The sequence below is a fragment of the Formica exsecta genome, unplaced genomic scaffold (assembly GCF_003651465.1).
Source record: "Formica exsecta isolate Colony F162 unplaced genomic scaffold, ASM365146v1 scaffold90, whole genome shotgun sequence".
NCBI classification, from domain to species: domain Eukaryota; kingdom Metazoa; phylum Arthropoda; class Insecta; order Hymenoptera; family Formicidae; genus Formica; species Formica exsecta.
Window position 1 is genome coordinate 976011 of NW_021853667.1, and position 18022 is coordinate 994032.

General features: G+C 38.6%; 4 protein-coding genes across 5 annotated transcripts; 2 read left to right on the top strand and 2 right to left on the bottom strand.

Moving 5' to 3' along the window:
• Positions 1-1126: 1126 nt before the first annotated feature.
• Positions 1127-5434, bottom strand: LOC115244973 (codanin-1). Of its 2 annotated transcripts, XM_029823008.1 has the most exons (10): positions 4850-5434; positions 4464-4768; positions 4106-4382; positions 3861-4021; positions 3180-3770; positions 2797-3030; positions 2351-2713; positions 1985-2150; positions 1644-1912; positions 1127-1567 (listed from the first exon to the last, which is right to left on the bottom strand). In XM_029823008.1, the coding sequence occupies exons 2-10, from the start codon at positions 4752-4754 to the stop codon at positions 1418-1420; spliced, it is 2502 nt and encodes an 833-aa protein (XP_029678868.1). In that variant the 5' UTR covers positions 4755-4768; positions 4850-5434; the 3' UTR covers positions 1127-1417. The 2 variants fall into 2 exon arrangements, with proteins under 2 accessions (XP_029678868.1, XP_029678867.1); XM_029823007.1 differs by having other exon boundaries at positions 4464-5434.
• A 691-nt stretch (positions 5435-6125) lies between these two features.
• Positions 6126-8007, top strand: LOC115244982 (ubiquitin-like protein 4A). Its single transcript, XM_029823021.1, has 3 exons — positions 6126-6687; positions 6959-7064; positions 7140-8007. The coding sequence occupies exons 1-3, from the start codon at positions 6640-6642 to the stop codon at positions 7439-7441; spliced, it is 456 nt and encodes a 151-aa protein (XP_029678881.1). The 5' UTR covers positions 6126-6639; the 3' UTR covers positions 7442-8007.
• LOC115244978 (gem-associated protein 2-like) lies at positions 7606-10134 on the bottom strand. Its single transcript, XM_029823014.1, has 5 exons — positions 9718-10134; positions 9332-9416; positions 9097-9255; positions 8709-8987; positions 7606-7798 (listed from the first exon to the last, which is right to left on the bottom strand). Exons 1-5 carry the CDS (start codon positions 9822-9824, stop codon positions 7679-7681), a joined length of 750 nt encoding a protein of 249 aa, XP_029678874.1. The 5' UTR covers positions 9825-10134; the 3' UTR covers positions 7606-7678.
• Positions 9894-12548, top strand: LOC115244993 (E3 ubiquitin-protein ligase TRIM23-like). Its single transcript, XM_029823039.1, has 5 exons — positions 9894-9996; positions 10493-11045; positions 11259-11819; positions 11891-11999; positions 12166-12548. Exons 2-5 carry the CDS (start codon positions 10977-10979, stop codon positions 12546-12548), a joined length of 1122 nt encoding a protein of 373 aa, XP_029678899.1. The 5' UTR covers positions 9894-9996; positions 10493-10976.
• The last annotated feature ends 5474 nt before the right edge of the window (positions 12549-18022 follow it).

Here is an 18022-nt window from a genome sequence, read left to right on the forward strand (position 1 = left end):
TTGAAAGCTGAAATTAGAGAGAGAGAATCAACATAAAATTTTATTCTTTATAAAATTCTATAAGTTACAAATATATAGAACATAGGACGTACCAATAAATTATTCTTACAAAATAATAATTTATTTTTTGTATAATAATAAAAAATGATTATGTATAATATAATGAATTGTTTGCTAACCTTGGTTCCACGGAGTTTCATTAATAAGTTACTTATATGCTTTGATCCCGCGAGATTTATACAGCCAATCTTGATACTAGCTGTAGCAGCCTGTGTGCTTAGCAGTGATAACGGTGCACGTTATATTACCTTGGAGAGATGGAAAAGCACCCTCGGGACAATGAATTGCGGAGGCGTGAGTACTCTAAGCTACGACACATACCAAAATATGATTTTTTTAAAACATTAATTCTCTCTTAGCGAATGTGTGTAGGTTAAATATATGTTAATTGAGATGGAACACAACTTGTTACAGCTAAACATTAATTCTCTCTTAGAGCGAATGTGTGTAGGTTAAATATATGTTAATTGAGATGGAACACAACTTGTTACAGCGGTGAGAGTTAATTTGTTTATTAACAAGTTAGGCAGTTAGCCAGTCCTGTCGACAAAACCGTCCAACAAGGTTTATTACTTTTGTTAACGAACAGGTTGTTCAACAAAATTTTAATTGTCTCGAGTGATTGATATCAACTATTTATTAATATTTCATTTACTTCAGACACAATCTAAATAATACTAATCTAATAATAGAAAAGATACAGAGTTTGAAGCGAGATAACTTTTGAATGAATTGATTCGCGTGTGATTCGACAATAAAGATTTTAAAGACGCGTATCTCATTACGTAATTATCTGCCGAATTGAAGATATATTAATCAGATTGTATGGGATGGAAAAGTAATAGACGGGTATATTCGGAGTCGCAGGAATGGAATGAAATAAAACCTAACTTGCTAAAAACAAAAGGGGAGCTACAAACTCAATGTAGCAAGAAGTGCATCCAATATAGCAAGATTTTGACAAAGTCGCGCCTCGTACCGATCTTGACAAGTTATCTCGATGTGTACACGCGCAAACGACGGGAATAACACAGAGGGACATTGTGATATATATATATATTCGTTAACTATAAAATATATTGTTATATATTTAATATAACTGTCGCATATACAAAAAAATTAGAATTTATTTTCTTTCTCGTAAAATATTCGTCGATACACCCGCAGATTGTACGTACGCATCTTTGAACATATACAGAACAAGGATGCCTCGTATCACTTAAAAATTCGACAAATTACGACAATATACATATATATATATAGAGGAGAGACGCGGTAATTATATTTACAGAAAATTATTTAAACAGTCGTACTTTCCGATTATCGCAGTATCATAAACTTCCTACTATGCGTCAGTCTATAAACTGTAATCGTTGCAAAATTCAATCTCGTGATATGTCTCCGCTACCCAGCCAAGAAGGTACTTGACTTTCTCCGTCGCCTCGTCGGTAGCTTTATAACCCTCGATAGCTTCGTTCAGGCACTTTGATAAAAGTTTCAACAATGGCTGCAAACAAGAAGATTGATATTAGTGAGACATTATAAATCATTAATAAGTAATATTACATTGTACATGTACTCACTATGGGCCAATCTTGTCTGAATAAAGCTACGCACTGATCACTCAAACTGTCTCCGTCAAGTATGTTTGTTTCTAACAATTTTCTCAGAAATTTGCCGAAGATCGGCCATATCGTGTCATTTTGCGGTTGCGCCAACAACATGATATTTCTGGAACATAAGAGTCTGTTCATGGGTGAATCGGTTTCGTCATCTGTCAGACCGTTTGATGACCATATTTTAATCAATTTGTCCTGGATTTCTTGCGTGAAAAGATCCGTCCTGTAGGCAACTAAAAACGCGAAATATTATGATGGTTCAATTTCATTGTTCTCGGCATTTCAATGTTATTTTATAAACATACCTAAAAATAACGCGAAGTCGGTACTGAGATAAGACAAAACTTTTTGTGGTCCTGGTAATAGATCACCTCTTTGATCAAAAACTTGATACAGTTTCTTTAAAATATTCAATACAGATGTCATAGGTAAATCCACGCCGTGATTATCCAGTATGTGCCATATTAATCCCTATAAACAGAAACAAAAGACATGTGTTCAAATACTAATAACTTAAAAAGTTATGAATTTTAAAAATGACATAAGCCAATATTTTTGTTGCCTGGAAAAATATATATATTGTATCAATTTATATAACATATTCAGATAGCTGAATTATCATGTCACACATAAATTTTTTATTCCAATTCAAATGATAGATATAAGCTTACCCGAAGCTCATCTATCACATCAGTGGGACTAGGAGCATCTATATTGTGACATTTCTCTTGCTTGGAGTGCATAGGACTATTGTTCCGGAAAAATCTATTAATCTCAAGTTCCATATCCTTTATAAATAAGGAACCACCAACAATATGTGATTGAATCCACTGATTTATTCGTTCCATCGCCATTCTGGTCGCAATCTTTATGCACATTTCTTTGACTGCTGTCAGAGAATCTTCCGCCAGTAAAGATTCTATTGATGTCGCGATTCGCGTCTCGCAAATCGGCGGAATCGTTTGCTCGCATTGATCTTTCAAATCTTTCGATACTTTATTCGCTAACATATTTATATCACTCAAGAGCGAAGCCTGAATATCAAAACGCAATTTAATATCTTATTACATCGACGTAACATAAAAAAAATTTCCTTATAAACATGCGAACATGTTACCTTAAATTGATTATAGTAGCTCATCGATATTTCACTCCGCTCGTCAGAGTCTTTTTCGACATGTTTATGTGCCAAAAGTCTTCTGAAGCAAATTAAATTTGTTTCTCGCGAAGAGGCTAACATGGTATTGCATATATACTTCACACAGGTAGATGCAACTCTTTCAGAAACGAAATCGACAGTTTTCCGAGTGGAAGCCGGTTGACCATGGAAAAAAGCTTCCTCCAATTGCAACTACCACATGAAAAATTACAATAATATAAATATAAAATATCGTTTATATAATACACAGATTATCAAATATTGATTGTCAAATATATAATAATGTAATACAGCAATGCATATGTATGTTAAAAATATAAATATACTAATAATATACATACTTCTAAGTGTTTCGCTCGAGTACTGCCTCCTAGTTTACGCAACTGACTGGTAACGGGTGTAATATGTTTATTGGTATTGATACTCAAATTCGTGCCGTTCCCATGAAACACGGAGAGAGTCGACTCTATTCGTGAACAGCAGGAACGCATCGTTCGATCAGTAATTATATCTAATTTATCGAGATTGCATTTAACGGGAACCGCACAATCCGCGGAATGTGAGTTTTTTCTCTTTTCAGAGAACTTTTCCACCTGTTTGAGACTCTTCAATTCTTTAATTTTGCAAGTATTCTGCCAGGCAATGTGGAAATCCTTGGGATAGTTTGGTAATTCAAATAACCAGCACAAACTTGATTTAAGCAACACAGCAGCTTGTTGGGAAATAGAGCTATCAGAAGCAGAAAGATTGGTCTGATTGATAGCATGATAAATATAATATAATAGTTCTAAGATCTGTTTGTAATACGGCAGCCGAAGCGACACTGTATCCATCATGGCTAGATATTTAACCATCCAAGGTATCGTCAGCGAAAGTTTGCCTTCAACTATAGCATTTTGAAGACATGCTTGTAAATTTAATGATGGTAAAACCTGGAAAATAAAATAATTGCAAATATTATTAAGAATTAATAAAATAAAACACACAGCTTTCAGCATTCGTTTACAATTTTCATCAAATACCTTGCTTCTTATCTCTATTTGTGTTGCTATAATTTCTTTAGTAGTATTAGATTCAGATCTGTATGGCAATGAAACTAAAAGTCCTAATACTTTTGCAAGAAGCCTCAAGCTAGCTAAACAAGTAATAAAATTTTCTTGTGTTTGTTCGTCAACCATTGTTTCTGCAAAAGCAATAGGAGAACATTGTATTTCTAAAATCTTATACGTATTACAAAGCTATTGTTAAAATAATAAAAAATGCATACCTGAGTCTTCTATTTCACTATTAGCAAACTGGGTGTTATTTAATTCTATTATCTCGTATATAAAACAATTTTCCAGATGCGTGTAAAATATTGGATGAACTGCATGTAATATAAAATCTTTAAAAAATTCTTGCATGCCAGGAAATGAAGGACCAAGAATTTGACTTTGGGACGGCAAAGGAGTTATGAATCTTTTACTGAGTTGAGTTAATTTTTCAGGATTGACATGCTTCAAGGACTTCAGAAAATTCAAACTCTCGTCATCCACCACATCATCCTGAAATTTATACAATTATTTCATAATCTAAAGATCTTGTTATAACCATGAAACGAAGAATACTAATAGCTTTTGACTTACGTGATGTTTATTCTGTATGCACGATATCAATAGTTGTGATTTAAATAACCTAGCAATGTGGTAATAATTGGTAGAGTCATTGTGCATCGTCAACATACTTCGTATCCTGCCACCTAACGCAATCTGAAACACCCATCCTGGCACCAAGTGATTTTCTTCCCAAATTCTCAATATATCGTAAAAGGCATCCCTCTGTTTTCTGAAGGCGTGAAATGCAAGGCCGGATGAGAAATTCTCACGATTGTCAGTGTCAATTTGAAAACACACATTTACTTCCCCCATTGTGCACATCAATTTTTGACAGACTGTTAACAACAATAAACATTTCAACACGCGAGTAAAATCGCTTTAAAATCACACAGACTCTTGTGAATAATTTGTTTTACTTTCTGACAATCTGTTTGCTGATCAAATATCTCGTTCTTCTAATTAAATGTTTCAACATTTCTTCTGCGAAAAAACTTTTTTCTTCTGTATACAGTTTCAAGGTTAGATTTCCTAAACATGGAGAAATCGACGAGTATTTTCGAGTAGCGGGAATTTTATCCAAAAAATAATACAAGACGTGTTATTATACGATCTTCAATCGCACATTTCGTGCATTTTTCGGCGTGAAAGTTGCACTTTCAAACATATGGGTACATGTCACTGTAACCTATTTTTTCCCTCTCTCTTTATCCCGGATCGGCAAGTTAGATTAGGTTAGATTCTTTTAAATATGTATGTCGAATTGTTTCAATACCAAAGAACCTTTCAAAAACTTGTAATAGATTTTGGATAATTCCTGTAAATCATTTCCTGATTTCCTATTTAGTATTGTTTCATGAATAATATTTATCATTTACATTTCTCACATGCAAAATATTTCATAAGAGATAGACCCTGTTCGTCCTTGAAATAAATTTTTGGATCGTGGTCATTGACCGCGCGAATATACAATAGAGAGAAAATAAAGAATTGTAATATATATGTTTATTAATTATTAATAGAATAAGAAACAATATTACGCGAATACACTGCGTGAGATAATAAAAGTTACGGTAACGTGATAAAATGAACGTAAAAAAGTAAACATATAAGATATATCAAATTAACATATCTTTAAAAATTAGAGCCAACAACCATGAATATTATTTAGTAACAATACGATAAAAAAATGCTGAATCCGGAAGGGAAAAATATTATTGTGAACATAATTACTTACAGATTTATATTACCATAATCGAGAAATCGTAATACGTGGCATAGTAGGTAATATAGCGTATTGCCCTCCGATAAGTTTCGCAATAATGGTTATATATATTTCAATGTCCTCGTTTTATGAACGTAAAGATGTTTTGAATAATTTATTTAAATCAGGAGAATTATTGCTCTCAAGTTTCTCTGACCTTGCAATAATAATTACCTATATTACATATTTCCTTCTCCATTCCTTGTATTTTAACGTTACGTTCATCGCGATCCCGCGATTTTTATTCAAACGTTCCATTAGGGTGTGTTCAAAAATCCGGACAAAAATAGCAAAGATTTCTTTGTCCTGATTGGTCAATTCAATGCTACTCTACCCCACAAGTAGAATTTCGAACGCACTTTCATTGATTTACAATTATCCCGAGAGATGGCGCCACGTTCGACCGAGTCGCCGCCCGGAGAGAGCCTCGTTAGTCACGACGAGAAAAGGAAAAAAAAAAAGAAAGGAAAGAGAGGAGGAAGTCGAAAGGGTATACGCGAATAACAATATACTCCGTAGGAGAAATAAATTCGCGCGCGTGGAGGTCGACGGCGATTCGGAGAGACGGGAGTAACATGCCAGTGAAGTGCGTTGTCGATCGGGATAATTGTCACGAGACACCGCTATCGCTATCGATATCCGCGCAGGCAATCACATCGATACCCACGCTTACCGCCGCGTCGCACCGCTGCTCCTGAGGTAGGAGAAGAAAATAGCAGTCGATGACGCCGATGACGCTTGTGCGCCGCCGATCGTGCGAACGCAAAATATAACCTCACCCTCACCTTACGTGCGTAAGATGCTCCAACTTTTATCGGTTCAACCGGAGGCACCGCTGTTTCGAGAAAGCTGATCGACGCACGCTCGTCGTGTTCGTGTGTGTGTACGCCCGCGTGTATCGCACGTCCAACGTTGTTTTCGCAATCATTAACGGAGCCGTTCATCATGAAAGTTATCGTGAAGAAATTACAGGGAAAAGAATGCGTCGTTGATGTAAGTATAGGAGGATTGCCCTATCGTGTTGCTCTTTTCGTTAACCTCGTTTATCGACGATTTCGCTTTGCAATCTGAATTTTACTTTGGATTAATATTTATAAACATAAAGTTAAATTGGCGATTATTTTGAACGAATCGGAGAGAGTACTTAAACGTTTGGTAAATAAGAGGTTAGAATGCGAAGAATCTTTTTTGTAGCAACTAGTCTTTATATTAATTAAGCATTTTTTTTTTATATAAAAACTTATTCACATTATATCATTTTTAGATATTGCCATCGGAGACAGTGTTGGAATTGAAACACAAAGTGAGTGATCTCTTAGGCATCGATGTACCGCAACAAAGATTATTACTCACCGGCAAAACTTTAGCGGGTAAGTATACTCAGTTATGTAGTGTCATGTGTCATTGTAATTTTTATTATAGATTATTTATTTGATATATTTTAGACGAGAATCCACTAAGTTTTTATCCGGGAATCAAAGATGGCAGTAAATTAAATCTCTTGGTAATTAAGAAAGCGGAGGAGGGTTCCAGCGAGGCAAAATCTTCGCCGCAACAGAAGTCGGGCATTCATCTGTTGAGAGATGAAGTTACCCGAGTGCTCAGGCATTACTACACGGTATCTGAGACAGAGTCCATAGTCAATGAGCTGATAAAGGACTTAAAAAACAAAGTGAATAGCCTTAGTTACGATGATCTAGAAAGACTAGCCATTGCGTTACTCCAGGACCAAGAGAACGTAGCTTAAGAGTAACTCAAGATTTTTTAATTCTGCTTACCGATTGATTATTGTAATACGAGTTTATTTAATTGAAGCATTGTCTTATATATATTGCGCCTCCCAATAATTGGTATTTTGTAATTAAATGTATTTAAATCATGCGAGATTTAAAAACATACCACTTTACGTTTGAAATTAAACTTTAAACGTAATGTCACTTTATTAAAATTGCTGTATACATGAGTCGCATTGCGTCATAAATAATTAAGTTAATTGTGTATTGGGAAATTCTGAAGGATCTGCCAGGTCTAATTGACGGAAGTATCTTGCTACCAAACAGATGAATAAATTCAGCGCCCCCAGCTCCTGCGCGTCCAATTCTCTCTAAAAAAAGAGGACAAGGATATCGTTAGTAAATTCTAATATAAACTTTTGTAGATATAGAAGAAAAGTTCAGTCTCTTATTTTCTCAACCTTTTGTAATCTGATGAATGCATGTTTTTATTATCGCCTGAATCTTTTTCTAACACTGGAAACAACATTGCAACAGCATAAATAGAAGTTATGCAATAAAAATGTTTTGTTAATAGAAATTAAGCATTTTCCTCTGTTTTTCTCTTCCCTATATATTTTATATTAGCAAAATCAATAATAGATCAGCGACTAATAAGAAACAAAATATATTAAATATCTAACTGAACTTTTCTTTGCGTTAAATTGATATCTTGGAATTATAGAAGAGAACCAATGTTATTCTATAATTTAAGAACAATATATAAGAGATTCAACTCTTATAGGTGTGTGTGTGTGTGTGTGTGTGTGTATGTGTGGAAAAGAGAGAATATATTAAATCCTACTTTTTCACAGCACATTTAGTAATATGACTGCCTGAAATTTATTTTGTTCTTTCCTTGCATTTTTTTTGTTATATTAAACAAGTCAAATAGCAACTAGATATCAAAAAACTAATGGGAGAGATCAATATTTTCACTCGCTTAAAGTCAAAAATAAAAATATTTTTATTTTTATGACTAACTATATTTGACTGAGAAAATAAATTTTGTTTGTTCTTTTTTTTTCTCTTTATGTTATCTCAAGATATATATTATTAAATTTGGAAATTTTTATAAAATACACTTCACAAGTGTTAAATTATTGATATAAACAAGACTAAATAAACATTTGTAAACATTTTCTCTTCTCTCTTTTCAAAGCACAGACTGACATTGGTTAATTTACATCCAACATTAATTTACTTCAATGATCTAATTTGATTAAGATTAATAAGTTTTACAGAATCTGCGCGGATGACGGAACACGCTCGTGCCAACGAACGCAGACAGGAACAGGTATCAGGCTGTAATGGTTGCTCCAAGATCGCGAGTAACGCGTAGATCCACTGGCCTATTTTGTATTCGATTCTCCTTTCAGTTTCCACAAAGTGCACCAGATATTCAAGTACCTGCTCTACAGTTGATTGATTGAAGCAAAACAGAGTATTCAATGTGGGTTTAATTTTCTCTTTGCTACCTAAACAGAAGCTGATCCAAGTGTTTTGATCGTTTATGTCTGGCTGTAATATCAAAGAAAAAAAAAAATGATTAAACCAAAAAGTAATTCAAGATTTTTTTCAGATTTCAGGCAAGTTTATTATGTAATACTAAAAAAAAAAATTTAGATACCAAATTAATATCAGGTGCTCTCCATTTATGTTTACCCACTTGTATCTCGTCTTTCAATTGACTTACATACAGTCTTATATTTGAAAAGTCTGAGACTTGATACTGTTGCCACTCCAAGGTTGGGCTGAAACTCGGCGGTGCTTGGACACATCCTGCTAACTTTTATAGTCACATTAGTGTACAAAATTTATTAGATTTGTTGTCAATACGTAATATTACTGAAATCAACTCTTACAGTTTTAATAGATCCTCTTGAAAGTGTCATACATGATGGATCTATATCAGCTACCACTATGTCTGCACATTGTCGGGCTTCTATTCTACAAGATCAACAATTTTTTAATCATTGATTTGTTATACAGTTGATTGCAAGAGCTCCGTTCTTTATTAGTTATATTCTTGTAATGAAAGTAATTTATATATATTCGTGCTTTGGCAATAGAAATTTTTAATAAAATACATTTTTGAAAGGAACAGAGCTACAATACAATTAGATGATCCTTTTTAGTTGAACTTTCCTATACACTTCTTTGTAATAAAATAAAATAAAAATATGCATATAATTAAAACTTTAGAAAAATATGTAAAAAGTGTAAGTGAAAAAATCTTATCGTAAATTACACCACTCGTTTGATGTATTCCTCTCCGGAAATAGGTGGCAATGAAAAATTAATATCTTCGTTGATATTTCCTACTTCGAACACCGGCTGTTTCAGATAATCCATCATAATGATTTAAAATTTCACTTTTTCATGAAGAGTTCTGACATTTTGTCGAGCCATCAAGAATTTGAGTTTAAGGTTAGCTTCGCGTTGCTTTCAAGATGCTCATTACGGTTGACAACTACAACTGGCGACCAGCTGGATAAAACAACCTATAAAGCTTGGTCCATTTGAGAGAGTAATTCTGAAAATATCTCTCTTTGTACATAGTACTCTCCATAATATCTATATTTGTGATTTTTATTTGTCAAAATCGGTATCGATAATATATTTCTTTTAAATCGGTACTATAGCGACAAGTAAACTTGTTTATAGCATAATAAATAGTGTATACATATGCATTGCACAAAGTTAAATTTACATAATTAAAAAAATGCTGACATTATTAAAAATATATGCTTTAACTATCAATTTTTGTAGAAAAATACAAGAATATTCCGGTGTCATCTAATTTTTATTCCAATAGATGTAATTACGAGAAGAATTCTCAATCTTAGAGTGCACAATTATAATTTTATTTTCAAAGATATTTTTTATTACATATATTTTGTAAAAGTGCAAAAAAAAGTTTTGTTTCCTTTCGCAATTTAATTTTGTATATTTTTGTAATAAATATTGTAAAAAAAAAGAGTGAATAAAAACTAATCTGACATGTGTTATTGTTTTTTTTTCAGATACAAAATATGTCACGAGACGCGCAATCAAAAGCTTTCTTTTCGCAAAGTCGATTACTCTGATTGGCTGTGTCCCATCTGATAAAGGTATCTCTTTTTCGCCTGTGAACCCGCCAGATCGATAAAGGTAGTTAGAAGAGGAAAATTGCTGAAATTCGAAGATGAGATAACCAATTAAGAATGAAAACAAAATGTATAAAAATTGATAATATATTCACAAAAATTACAACGAAGGAATGGATAAAATAGGCGTAAAGGCACAAAGAAAAACATCCGAGAATCGAATACAAAATAACGTGCAGTGTCATTGTTATATGTATAGTTCTGCTGCGCCATTCTGCGGTTTCACCACGATTTAATGATTTAAACCTTTCACGCAGAGCGGAGATTTCGCTATTTAAAGTTAACCTCCATCACTTGTGCTCTAATTGTGGAAACTACATCTGGATTTCTAGGTGAAAGACAGAAGAAAATAATCATCATAATGAGCGAGGACGCCGATCGACTGAGTAAATATCTAAAGCATTCGCTGAAAACGGCGCCGAAATCGAATGTAAGAGATATTTATATATTTTGGAATAATATCAATATATTACATTAAATTAGTTAGGAAATTTAATAGATGCATTAGATATATTAACGCCAATAGCACATAAAGTAAAATATTTAATTTGATAAGACTTGCCAAATTAAATATTTAGTTGTCAAACTAGATATTAAATGTTTTCTTATTTTTCGCTCGTAAGATATATCCGAATGCTTATAGGTTTTGGAATGTCGTGTCTGCGAAGAGGTTTTTACTGTGGATGGTGTAAAGGTACCACGTTTGTTGCACTGTGGACACACAGTGTGCCACGCGTGTCTGTTGCGATTGAGAACTTGCATGCAGGATCAGCAGTTTCTGCTGTGTCCCTTCGACCGGCAACCCACCGCCGTGTACGAAAATAGCGTCTACAGTCTGAAGAAGAATTTTGCACTCATCGAGCTGCTCGAACGGCTGGAGCAATCCAATAGCGAGAAGACAGTGGTGTTGGAACGCGAGAGGCATCAGTCAAATCAGTCGTGCGACGAAGACGAGGCTCACACTGCTGTTCTCTATTGCACGGTTTGCGCCACGCATCTGTGCGAGACATGCGACACCGCCACACATTCATCTAAAACATTAGGCAAGCATAGACGAGTGCCACTGTCAGAGAAGCCACGTGAAAAGCCTCGCTGTCCAATACATATGGAGCACGTGGCCGAATTCACATGCACCCAAGAAGGCTGTCACAATTCCTTGATGTGTTATCTGTGTAAAGAGTATGGCAAACACAGCATACACAAGGTAATTTTATTTATAGCTCACTTCTCAGTTTATATACATTGATACAATTTTACCTATTCTTTAAATGATAGCCGGCATTGGTGGAGGAAGAGGCCGAGAATATCAGAAAATCCATTATTGCCGCATTACAAAAGATGACACAGTTTATGGAAAGCATGAGAGACACTGCACACAAGATAGGTATTTTTTTGCTAATTTTTCTTACATATAAATAAAAAAAACGAGCCTAAATTTGGGAAAGAGAATATAAACCTTTACCTTAGTATGTATTTAAATCTAAATCTTTATATGTATTTATTTTATATATCTTATATATCTTCTATCAATCTATATTTCATATTTTTAGAAATAGTAATTGAAGAATTAGAGGGCTGGGCGGTCGAAGATGCGAGAAGAAGAGTGCGATATCATTTTGAGGAACTACGCGCTGTTCTGGCCGAACAAGAGAAAACGGCGATGGCATATATCGAGACGGAGACTCGCGGTAGATTGTGTGCGTTGAGACAGCAACAAAAAGATCTCACGACCACGAGATCACAAGTGGCCGGTGTGTGTATCCAATGCGAGAGCATACTCGATTCCGAAGACTGGAAATTATTGAGTAGCTCAGAAAAAGTCAAGGAGGTTCTAGCGACGTTGGAACAACAGCAACAACATTATGCACAATTGGGACCAGATTTTCTCAGTCCCGAATCCTCTATACCAATCATATTCAGCAGGGTATGTTAAAATTTTTCATGATAGATTATTTTGGTGAATTATAATATATAAGGTGTCCTAATTGTTCCAATTGTTTCTGGAATATTAGGATATAAATTCTTTGATTTTGAATAATTTGACTCATAGTGACTTATACAACAATTATAGTAAAGTTTTATTTTATATATATTGATCTCTTTTTTTCTTAAACTATTTCAAGTCAATCACTTTCAGATTTTAAGTAGAAATAATGCAATGATCAAATTATATAATTTGCCTTATCTATTATCTTTTTTTTTAATATATTTTTTTGAACGCATTTTTTTTTGTGTGTGTGTGTGTGTGTGTGTGTGTGTGTGTGTGTGTGTGTGTGTGTGTGTGTGTGTGTGTGTGTGTGTGTGTGTGTGTGTGTGTGTGTGTGTGTGTGTGTGTGTGTGTGTGTGTGTGTGTGTGTGTGTGTGTGTGTGTGTGTGTGTGTGTGTGTGTGTGTGTGTGTGTGTGTGTGTGTGTGTGTGTGTGTGTGTGTGTGTGTGTGTGTGTGTGTGTGTGTGTGTGTGTGTGTGTGTGTGTGTGTGTGTGTGTGTGTGTGTGTGTGTGTGTGTGTGTGTGTGTGTGTGTGTGTGTGTGTGTGTGTGTGTGTGTGTGTGTGTGTGTGTGTGTGTGTGTGTGTGTGTGTGTGTGTGTGTGTGTGTGTGTGTGTGTGTGTGTGTGTGTGTGTGTGTGTGTGTGTGTGTGTGTGTGTGTGTGTGTGTGTGTGTGTGTGTGTGTGTGTGTGTGTGTGTGTGTGTGTGTGTGTGTGTGTGTGTGTGTGTGTGTGTGTGTGTGTGTGTGTGTGTGTGTGTGTGTGTGTGTGTGTGTGTGTGTGTGTGTGTGTGTGTGTGTGTGTGTGTGTGTGTGTGTGTGTGTGTGTGTGTGTGTGTGTGTGTGTGTGTGTGTGTGTGTGTGTGTGTGTGTGTGTGTGTGTGTGTGTGTGTGTGTGTGTGTGTGTGTGTGTGTGTGTGTGTGTGTGTGTGTGTGTGTGTGTGTGTGTGTGTGTGTGTGTGTGTGTGTGTGTGTGTGTGTGTGTGTGTGTGTGTGTGTGTGTGTGTGTGTGTGTGTGTGTGTGTGTGTGTGTGTGTGTGTGTGTGTGTGTGTGTGTGTGTGTGTGTGTGTGTGTGTGTGTGTGTGTGTGTGTGTGTGTGTGTGTGTGTGTGTGTGTGTGTGTGTGTGTGTGTGTGTGTGTGTGTGTGTGTGTGTGTGTGTGTGTGTGTGTGTGTGTGTGTGTGTGTGTGTGTGTGTGTGTGTGTGTGTGTGTGTGTGTGTGTGTGTGTGTGTGTGTGTGTGTGTGTGTGTGTGTGTGTGTGTGTGTGTGTGTGTGTGTGTGTGTGTGTGTGTGTGTGTGTGTGTGTGTGTGTGTGTGTGTGTGTGTGTGTGTGTGTGTGTGTGTGTGTGTGTGTGTGTGTGTGTGTGTGTGTGTGTGTGTGTGTGTGTGTGTGTGTGTGTGTGTGTGTGTGTGTGTGTGTGTGTGTGTGTGTGTGTGTGTGTGTGTGTGTGTGTGTGTGTGTGTGTGTGTGTGTGTGTGTGTGTGTGTGTGTGTGTGTGTGTGTGTGTGTGTGTGTGTGTGTGTGTGTGTGTGTGTGTGTGTGTGTGTGTGTGTGTGTGTGTGTGTGTGTGTGTGTGTGTGTGTGTGTGTGTGTGTGTGTGTGTGTGTGTGTGTGTGTGTGTGTGTGTGTGTGTGTGTGTGTGTGTGTGTGTGTGTGTGTGTGTGTGTGTGTGTGTGTGTGTGTGTGTGTGTGTGTGTGTGTGTGTGTGTGTGTGTGTGTGTGTGTGTGTGTGTGTGTGTGTGTGTGTGTGTGTGTGTGTGTGTGTGTGTGTGTGTGTGTGTGTGTGTGTGTGTGTGTGTGTGTGTGTGTGTGTGTGTGTGTGTGTGTGTGTGTGTGTGTGTGTGTGTGTGTGTGTGTGTGTGTGTGTGTGTGTGTGTGTGTGTGTGTGTGTGTGTGTGTGTGTGTGTGTGTGTGTGTGTGTGTGTGTGTGTGTGTGTGTGTGTGTGTGTGTGTGTGTGTGTGTGTGTGTGTGTGTGTGTGTGTGTGTGTGTGTGTGTGTGTGTGTGTGTGTGTGTGTGTGTGTGTGTGTGTGTGTGTGTGTGTGTGTGTGTGTGTGTGTGTGTGTGTGTGTGTGTGTGTGTGTGTGTGTGTGTGTGTGTGTGTGTGTGTGTGTGTGTGTGTGTGTGTGTGTGTGTGTGTGTGTGTGTGTGTGTGTGTGTGTGTGTGTGTGTGTGTGTGTGTGTGTGTGTGTGTGTGTGTGTGTGTGTGTGTGTGTGTGTGTGTGTGTGTGTGTGTGTGTGTGTGTGTGTGTGTGTGTGTGTGTGTGTGTGTGTGTGTGTGTGTGTGTGTGTGTGTGTGTGTGTGTGTGTGTGTGTGTGTGTGTGTGTGTGTGTGTGTGTGTGTGTGTGTGTGTGTGTGTGTGTGTGTGTGTGTGTGTGTGTGTGTGTGTGTGTGTGTGTGTGTGTGTGTGTGTGTGTGTGTGTGTGTGTGTGTGTGTGTGTGTGTGTGTGTGTGTGTGTGTGTGTGTGTGTGTGTGTGTGTGTGTGTGTGTGTGTGTGTGTGTGTGTGTGTGTGTGTGTGTGTGTGTGTGTGTGTGTGTGTGTGTGTGTGTGTGTGTGTGTGTGTGTGTGTGTGTGTGTGTGTGTGTGTGTGTGTGTGTGTGTGTGTGTGTGTGTGTGTGTGTGTGTGTGTGTGTGTGTGTGTGTGTGTGTGTGTGTGTGTGTGTGTGTGTGTGTGTGTGTGTGTGTGTGTGTGTGTGTGTGTGTGTGTGTGTGTGTGTGTGTGTGTGTGTGTGTGTGTGTGTGTGTGTGTGTGTGTGTGTGTGTGTGTGTGTGTGTGTGTGTGTGTGTGTGTGTGTGTGTGTGTGTGTGTGTGTGTGTGTGTGTGTGTGTGTGTGTGTGTGTGTGTGTGTGTGTGTGTGTGTGTGTGTGTGTGTGTGTGTGTGTGTGTGTGTGTGTGTGTGTGTGTGTGTGTGTGTGTGTGTGTGTGTGTGTGTGTGTGTGTGTGTGTGTGTGTGTGTGTGTGTGTGTGTGTGTGTGTGTGTGTGTGTGTGTGTGTGTGTGTGTGTGTGTGTGTGTGTGTGTGTGTGTGTGTGTGTGTGTGTGTGTGTGTGTGTGTGTGTGTGTGTGTGTGTGTGTGTGTGTGTGTGTGTGTGTGTGTGTGTGTGTGTGTGTGTGTGTGTGTGTGTGTGTGTGTGTGTGTGTGTGTGTGTGTGTGTGTGTGTGTGTGTGTGTGTGTGTGTGTGTGTGTGTGTGTGTGTGTGTGTGTGTGTGTGTGTGTGTGTGTGTGTGTGTGTGTGTGTGTGTGTGTGTGTGTGTGTGTGTGTGTGTGTGTGTGTGTGTGTGTGTGTGTGTGTGTGTGTGTGTGTGTGTGTGTGTGTGTGTGTGTGTGTGTGTGTGTGTGTGTGTGTGTGTGTGTGTGTGTGTGTGTGTGTGTGTGTGTGTGTGTGTGTGTGTGTGTGTGTGTGTGTGTGTGTGTGTGTGTGTGTGTGTGTGTGTGTGTGTGTGTGTGTGTGTGTGTGTGTGTGTGTGTGTGTGTGTGTGTGTGTGTGTGTGTGTGTGTGTGTGTGTGTGTGTGTGTGTGTGTGTGTGTGTGTGTGTGTGTGTGTGTGTGTGTGTGTGTGTGTGTGTGTGTGTGTGTGTGTGTGTGTGTGTGTGTGTGTGTGTGTGTGTGTGTGTGTGTGTGTGTGTGTGTGTGTGTGTGTGTGTGTGTGTGTGTGTGTGTGTGTGTGTGTGTGTGTGTGTGTGTGTGTGTGTGTGTGTGTGTGTGTGTGTGTGTGTGTGTGTGTGTGTGTGTGTGTGTGTGTGTGTGTGTGTGTGTGTGTGTGTGTGTGTGTGTGTGTGTGTGTGTGTGTGTGTGTGTGTGTGTGTGTGTGTGTGTGTGTGTGTGTGTGTGTGTGTGTGTGTGTGTGTGTGTGTGTGTGTGTGTGTGTGTGTGTGTGTGTGTGTGTGTGTGTGTGTGTGTGTGTGTGTGTGTGTGTGTGTGTGTGTGTGTGTGTGTGTGTGTGTGTGTGTGTGTGTGTGTGTGTGTGTGTGTGTGTGTGTGTGTGTGTGTGTGTGTGTGTGTGTGTGTGTGTGTGTGTGTGTGTGTGTGTGTGTGTGTGTGTGTGTGTGTGTGTGTGTGTGTGTGTGTGTGTGTGTGTGTGTGTGTGTGTGTGTGTGTGTGTGTGTGTGTGTGTGTGTGTGTGTGTGTGTGTGTGTGTGTGTGTGTGTGTGTGTGTGTGTGTGTGTGTGTGTGTGTGTGTGTGTGTGTGTGTGTGTGTGTGTGTGTGTGTGTGTGTGTGTGTGTGTGTGTGTGTGTGTGTGTGTGTGTGTGTGTGTGTGTGTGTGTGTGTGTGTGTGTGTGTGTGTGTGTGTGTGTGTGTGTGTGTGTGTGTGTGTGTGTGTGTGTGTGTGTGTGTGTGTGTGTGTGTGTGTGTGTGTGTGTGTGTGTGTGTGTGTGTGTGTGTGTGTGTGTGTGTGTGTGTGTGTGTGTGTGTGTGTGTGTGTGTGTGTGTGTGTGTGTGTGTGTGTGTGTGTGTGTGTGTGTGTGTGTGTGTGTGTGTGTGTGTGTGTGTGTGTGTGTGTGTGTGTGTGTGTGTGTGTGTGTGTGTGTGTGTGTGTGTGTGTGTGTGTGTGTGTGTGTGTGTGTGTGTGTGTGTGTGTGTGTGTGTGTGTGTGTGTGTGTGTGTGTGTGTGTGTGTGTGTGTGTGTGTGTGTGTGTGTGTGTGTGTGTGTGTGTGTGTGTGTGTGTGTGTGTGTGTGTGTGTGTGTGTGTGTGTGTGTGTGTGTGTGTGTGTGTGTGTGTGTGTGTGTGTGTGTGTGTGTGTGTGTGTGTGTGTGTGTGTGTGTGTGTGTGTGTGTGTGTGTGTGTGTGTGTGTGTGTGTGTGTGTGTGTGTGTGTGTGTGTGTGTGTGTGTGTGTGTGTGTGTGTGTGTGTGTGTGTGTGTGTGTGTGTGTGTGTGTGTGTGTGTGTGTGTGTGTGTGTGTGTGTGTGTGTGTGTGTGTGTGTGTGTGTGTGTGTGTGTGTGTGTGTGTGTGTGTGTGTGTGTGTGTGTGTGTGTGTGTGTGTGTGTGTGTGTGTGTGTGTGTGTGTGTGTGTGTGTGTGTGTGTGTGTGTGTGTGTGTGTGTGTGTGTGTGTGTGTGTGTGTGTGTGTGTGTGTGTGTGTGTGTGTGTGTGTGTGTGTGTGTGTGTGTGTGTGTGTGTGTGTGTGTGTGTGTGTGTGTGTGTGTGTGTGTGTGTGTGTGTGTGTGTGTGTGTGTGTGTGTGTGTGTGTGTGTGTGTGTGTGTGTGTGTGTGTGTGTGTGTGTGTGTGTGTGTGTGTGTGTGTGTGTGTGTGTGTGTGTGTGTGTGTGTGTGTGTGTGTGTGTGTGTGTGTGTGTGTGTGTGTGTGTGTGTGTGTGTGTGTGTGTGTGTGTGTGTGTGTGTGTGTGTGTGTGTGTGTGTGTGTGTGTGTGTGTGTGTGTGTGTGTGTGTGTGTGTGTGTGTGTGTGTGTGTGTGT